This window comes from Eimeria necatrix, genomic scaffold (genome assembly GCF_000499385.1).
Source record: "Eimeria necatrix Houghton genomic scaffold, Enh_scaff385, whole genome shotgun sequence".
Taxonomy (NCBI): Eukaryota; Apicomplexa; class Conoidasida; order Eucoccidiorida; family Eimeriidae; genus Eimeria; species Eimeria necatrix.
In genome coordinates, this window is record NW_013655366.1 from 25,145 (window position 1) to 31,272 (window position 6,128).

The following is a 6,128-nucleotide window of genomic DNA, read 5'->3' on the forward strand; positions in this document are numbered from 1 at the left end:
TTGGGGCCCCCTGAGCAGCCCCGTAAAGGCTCAGGGGGCCCTCCCCTCCCCGGGGGCCCCCAACGAGGGGCCCCCCACTCCGCGGGGGCCCCCAAAACAGGGGGCCCCTACTCCGCGGGGGCCCCCATGTGTTGGGGGCCCCCTACTCCGCAGGGGCCCCTGTCAGGGGGGCCCCCACTCCGCCGAGGCCCCCAAACAGGGGGGCCTCATACTCCGCGGGGGCCCCTGTTTTGGGGGCCCCCAATTCGGCGGGGGCCCCCAAAACAGGGGGGCCCCCATGCCGCAGGGCCCCCAAGGGCTCTTTCCGACTATTTCTTTTAGCAATTAGTGACTTAAAAAGAGGGTCTAGTGGCCATTATGGGGCCCCCAACGAAAACCCTAAACCCTAAACCCTAAACCCTAGCTTAGCGCGCGGGCCAGCAGGCCCTCACTACTGAAGTTCAGTTCGCTTGCTGCGGCTGCTGCAGCAGCAGAGATGTGGGGCCCCCTGCTGCAGCGCAGCAAGCAGCAGGGGCCCCCCCAGGGGGGCCCCCCAACCTTTCTGGGGGGCCCCCCAAACAGCAGCTTCAGAGGGGCCCCCACAAAATGTCAATATAATAGGGGCCCACAGGTACCTCTTTTCTAAGCTGCAAGGGACGTGGGGGCCCCCCGCAGCTGCTGCTGCTGCGGCTGGGGTAGGGGGCCCCACAGCTGCTGCTGCTGCTGCTGCTGCTGCTGCTGCTGCTGCGGAGGCCCTCGAGCGCTGCGGCTACTTCGCGCTGGAACTGCGAGGCCGAAGGCCCCTCATCTAAACAGTGCTGCTGCTGTTGCTGCTGCTGTTGCTGCTGCTGCTGCTGCTGCAGTGGCTCATGACTTTGTGTCCCCCAAGCTTCCTCTAAGGCAGTCAGGATCTCCAGGCGCTGCTGAGTCCGAAGTGCTGCTGCTGCTGCTGCTGCTGCTGCTGCTGCTGCTGCACACTGCTGGCCCTCTGGCAAAAGGAAAGGGGCTCTTTCACGCTGCAAGAGCTGCTGCTGCTGCTGCTGCTGCTGCTGCTGCTGCTGTAGTTGCTCTAAAAGGTCTAAAATGGCCTCAGTGATGCCTCCCGCGAGCTGCTGGGGCCCCCCGGGGGCCCCCCAAAGGGAAAGGTCTGAAGCCAGCAGCAGCAGCAGCAGCAGGTGGCGCAGCGACTGCAGCGGCAGCAGCTGAAGGAGACAGGAGACAGAAAGAGAAGCAGCAAAAGCTTTTCGCTGCTTCTGTCTCCGCAGCAAGGGCCCTTGCTGGCGGCCCTGCTGCTGGCTAGCAGCAGCAGCAGCTGCTGCTTCTGCTGCTGCTGCTGCTGCTTCTGCTGCTGCTGCTGCTGCTGCTCCCGCTGCTGCCACTGCGGCTCTTTCTGCGGCTGCCCCCCCTCCTACGACTGCTGCTGTTCCTGCTGCTGTTCCCGCTGCTGCTCCTAATGCTGTTTCTCCTGCTGCTGCTGCTGCTGCTGCTGCTGCTGCTGCTGCTGCTGTGACGGGAATGGCCCTAGTTAAGTGCGCAAGAGCCAAAGAGGCAATTGCTGCTTGTCTACAGAGCCTGGCAACTCCTTTGCCCGTAACAGCTGCTGCTGGGGGCCCCCTGGGGGCCCCCTCAGCTGCTGGGGCCCCCTCAGCAGCAAGGTGTTCCTGTTGGCTGCTGCTGCTGCTGCTGCTGCTGCTGCTGCTGCTGCTGCTGATATCGAAGACTGCAGCAAGAGGCAGGCCTCGAAGGTGCAGCGGGGCAAATTGCTGCTGCCACAAAGCCAAAAGGCCTCCAGCTGTGTTCTCTAGAGCAGCAGCAACAGCCCCAAGTGCCCGCCACCGCACGCTGCTGCTGCTGCTGCTGCTGTTTTGCTGCTGCTGCTGCTGCTGCTGCTGCTGGGGAGGCGGCGCCTGCAGCACCAGCCCTAGCAGCAAACTCGGCAAGGCCGAGAGAGAGACAGCAGCTAATTTATTTGGCATAAGAGGCCCACAAAGAAAACCAGAGAGGCCCCAGGGGGCCCCCAGGGGGCCCCCCTGGGGCCTCGGAGGGGCCCCTGATGTGCTTGGGGGCCCCTGGGGGCCCCCAAGCACAACCCTTTGAGTCTCGCAGCACGTGGGGGCCCCTGGGGCCCCCCAGTTCCCTGAGAGGGCCCTTTTGGGGTTTTTAATTTCTTTTGAAGAGACCCAAAAGGCTGGCAAGAGGGACAAAGGAGGAAAGTACGGCAACGCCAGAGCTAGGGTTTCAATATCTGCTGCTGCTGCTGCTGCTGCTGCTGCTGCTGCTGCTGCTGCTGCTTCCCTGCGTGCTGTGGGGCCCCCTGGGCCGTCCCTGAGAAGTGCTGCTAAGTACTGCAGCCACTGCGGGCTGGGGGGAACAGCCCCGGAGTTTGCTGCTGCCAGCAGCAGCTGCAGCAGCTGCTGCCTGCTGCAGCTTGAGAAGCTGCGAATGTGGGTTTGGAGGGGCCCCCGGGGCCCCCCGGGGCCCCCAAGGGGGGGGCCCCCCTGCTGCTGCAGCAGCCGCAGCAGCCGCCGCTGCCGCCGCGAGAGCCGCAGCAGCCAACCAGCTGCTGAGTCCCAATCATCTAAGAGGGGCCCCCAGGGGGGCCCCCCAGCAGCAACTTCCGAAGGGTCCAGAGCCCCAGCTGCTGCTGCAGCATCGGCCATGCCCTTCTGTGCTGCTGCTGCAGTGAAGGCTGCTGCTCTTGCTGCTAGCGATGGCGACTTTCCCACTCTGCTGCTGCTGCTGCTGCTGCTGCTTCTGCTGCTGCTGCTGCAACGGAGGCTCCGGGGGCCCCAGAGAGGCCGCCCAGCATGCAGGCTTTTGTGGGGGCCCTTCTGGGGGCCCCTCTGGGGGCCCCCAGGGGGGGCCCCCCCGGGGCCCTTCTGGGGGGCCCCCGGAGGCAAGTAATGAGAAAACAAAAACCGAAAAAAGGGAGGATTGGGGGCCCCCAAAAGCCTCAAGTACCTCGCAAGGTCGCAGACGGCAGCTGAGGGCCAATAGTCCAGCAAACATGACGGCTGGGGGCCCCCTTGGGGGCCCTCCTGAGGGCCCCCCTTGGGGCCCCCCTGGGGGCCCCCTTGGGGGCCCCCTTGGGGGCCCCAGGAGCCCCTCCGGGAGCCCTGGAGGCCCCCGCAGGCCCCTAGGGCCCGCGAATGAAAACCCATGGGGGCCCCCCTTTCTTGGGGGCCCCCCAGGACTTGTGGGGGCCCCTCCTCGAGGGGCCCCCACTCTTCGGGGGGCCCCCTGAGGGGCCTCACCAGGTAGTGGCAAATGCCCGAGACGAGCCCGTCGTGGACAAAGGCCCCAGCAGCAAAAGACTGCAGCAGCAGCAGCGGCAGCAAACATATTGCTGCAGGGCCGGGGGCCCCTGGGGGCCCCAGCAGCCCCGCAGGAAGCAGCTCGTGCAGCGCAGCTTCGGGGAAAAGTGGAGGTGGGGGGCCCCACAGGGGGTCTTCTTGGGCGTGGGGCCCCCGGGGGGCCCCCTGGAGGGGCCCCCAGGGGGCCCCTTGCAGGGCCCCCCAGGGGGCCCCCTGCAGGGGCCCCCGCAGGGCCTCCGGGGGAGTTGAAAGAAATATGTCTAGCCTTTTAATAAGGGCTTCACTCACCAGAGAAAGTGCCTGAGAAGCGAAACAGAAAGCAACCCCCCAGCCAACATCCTAAACCCTAAACCCTAAACCCTAAACCCTAAACCCTAAACCCTAAACCCTAAATGTTTTGGGGGTAGGGGTTTTTACCAAGAAAAAGGGCCCCTGAGAGCCCTTGGGGGGCCCCCCTCTTGCGCGGGCCTCTGAAAGAACTGCAGCAGCAAATACCAGCCTTTCCACCTCGGCCATTTCGTCTGCGTCTTGCTGCTGCAGCCGGCGCTGCTGCTGCTGCTGCAGCTGCTGCAGCTGCTGCAGCAGCTGCTGCTGCTGCTCTGGCGCAGCAGCACCCCACGGAATCAGCCCCTTTGTCTGAATAATGGGGGCCCCTGCGGGGGCCCCCCAGTCCCCCTGGGCCTCCCAAATGAGTCTCTCAAGAAGCTGCAGCAAAGCCATGCGGGCCCTCACTAGACAGAACTCGGGGGCCCCCCTTTGGGGGCCCCCTGCAACCCCTCGAAAAGGCCCGCTGGGGGCCCCCCCCGGGGCCACCTCCTCAGGGGGCCCCTCATGGGGCCCCCCAGGGGGGCCTCCAGGGGGCCCCCCTAGGGGGCCCCCAGGGGGCCCCCTAGGGGGCCCCCGGAAGGCAGCTAAGATCTGCAGCAGCCCCACAAGAGGCACTCGGGCCCTCAGCAGCAAACTGGGAGACCCCGAAAGGCCCGTGGGGGCCCCCCCCCTCCCCACCCAAGTGGGGCGGTCTAGGGGCCCCCAAAAGGACCCCCAAAGGGCCCCCGGCGGGAGACTAGACCCCAAGGACTGCAGCAAAGTCCCTGCAGCAGCTTCTTGCTGCAGCCTCAGCAGCTCGGGGCCCCAATACCCTTTCGGGGGGCGCGGCAAAATGGGGGCCCTCCCTGTCAGGGGCCTCTGGTGGGGCCCCAATGGCCTTCTGGGGACTCTCAAGGGGGCCCCCAAAAGGGGCTTCTGGGCCCTGGCAGTACCCTCCAGAAGTATTCCATATGGGGGCCCCTGTGGGGACCCCTGAAGGGTCCCCTGTGGGGGCCCCTGTGGGTCCCCCTGCGAGGTCTGCTATAGGGGTCCCTGTGGGGGCCCCTGTGGGGGCCCCTGTGGGGGCCCCTGTGGGGGCCCCTGTGGGGGCCCCCGTGGGGGCCCCCGTGGGGGCCCCTATGGGGGCCCCTGATGATTGGATGTGTGAGAGGAGCTGGAGAGCTGCATTGATGCCTTTAGAAGACCCAGCAACTGCTGCCACTTCCCTAATGGACAGGGGGGCCCCCACGAGGCCCCCCTGGGGGCCCCTCTGGTGCCTGCTGGCAGCCCTAAGGGCGCAGCGCAGGGTCTCCAGAAAACAAAAAAGCAACTTGTGGTACAGCTGCAGCATCTCTGCAACAGGGGCCCCCGGGGGCCCCTGGGGGCCCCCCTCGCAGCCCTCTGGGGCCCCACAACAGCTGGCCTCTTTGCGGGGCCCACCCCTGGGGGCCCCCGGGGGCCCCCCAGGAGTTCCCCAGGGGGGCCCCAGGGGCCCCCTGGGGAACTCCGGGGGCCTTTCGGGGGCCCCCGGGGCCCCGCTGGGAGTCCCCAAGGGCCCCAGGGGGGGCCCCAGGGGGCCCCTGGGGGCCCCCAGGGGCCCCCCGGGGGCCCCCAGGGGCCCCCTGGGGGCCCCCAAGGACCCCAATGCCGCCTCTGCAGCAGCTTTGAGGGCCACTGAGAGCCTCACGGTGGCCCTCAGTAGGGGCCGAAGGAGAGGCAGGGCAATTTGCAGGGGGGGATCTGCCAAGGGGGGCCCCTGAGGGGGGCCCCCCTGGGGGCCCCCCTGGGGGCCCCCCTGGGGGCCCCAGGGGCCCCAGGGGCCCCTGACGCCCCAGGTGAGGTTGAAAGAGGCTTCTGCTGCTGCTGCTGCTGCCTGGCTCCAGAAAGAAGGGCAGCAGCCGCAGCCTTTTGCTGCTGCTCGTTCTGCTGCAGCCACGAGATGCCTTATCTCAATAGTGGGGGCCCCCAGGGTACAGGAGGGGCCCCCAGGGGTCACCCTGGGGGCCCCCCGGGGTGCCCCCAGGGGCCCCCCGACTTGCACAGCTTCGGGAGGGGTCGCTGTGGAAGGTGGGGGCCCCTCACGGGGGCTGCTGCTGCTGCTGCTGCTGCTGCTGCTGCTGCTGCTGCTGCTGCTGCTGCTGCTGCTGCTGCTTCTGCTGCTGCTGCTGCTGCTGTTTCTGCTGCTGCTGCTGCTGCTGCAGCTGCTGTTGCTGCAGAGCCTGGGGAGGGGACGGCATTGCCTCACAGGGAAGGACAGGGGGGCCCCTAAACCTCGCCGAAGCAACAGGGGGGCCCCCTTGCTGCAGCACTTGGCAGCAGTTTGCTGCTGCCCCGAAGCAAACCCCCCGGGGGCCCCAAGGGGGGCCCCCTGAGGCCTTCGAGCAGCCCGGAGAAGAGCCCCGAAGGGGGCCCTTGAGGGGGCCCCCAAGGGGCCCCCAGGGGCAGCCCTCAAGGGGCCCCCGAGCGCGGCCCCTTGAGGGCCCATAAGGGCCCTGCAGGGGGCCCCCCGGGGGCCCCCCCAGGGGGCCC

General features: G+C 67.9%; 1 protein-coding gene across 1 annotated transcript; it reads right to left on the reverse strand.

Annotated features, from left to right (window-relative positions):
• Positions 1 to 566: 566 nt before the first annotated feature.
• ENH_00049340 (hypothetical protein, conserved) lies at positions 567 to 5,836 on the reverse strand (the record flags this gene model as incomplete). Its single annotated transcript, XM_013585614.1, has 4 exons — positions 567 to 3,593; positions 3,711 to 4,211; positions 4,432 to 5,476; positions 5,682 to 5,836. The coding sequence occupies 4 exons, from the start codon at positions 5,834 to 5,836 to the stop codon at positions 567 to 569; spliced, it is 4,728 nt and encodes a 1,575-aa protein (XP_013441068.1).
• Between the last annotated feature and the right edge of the window lie 292 nt (positions 5,837 to 6,128).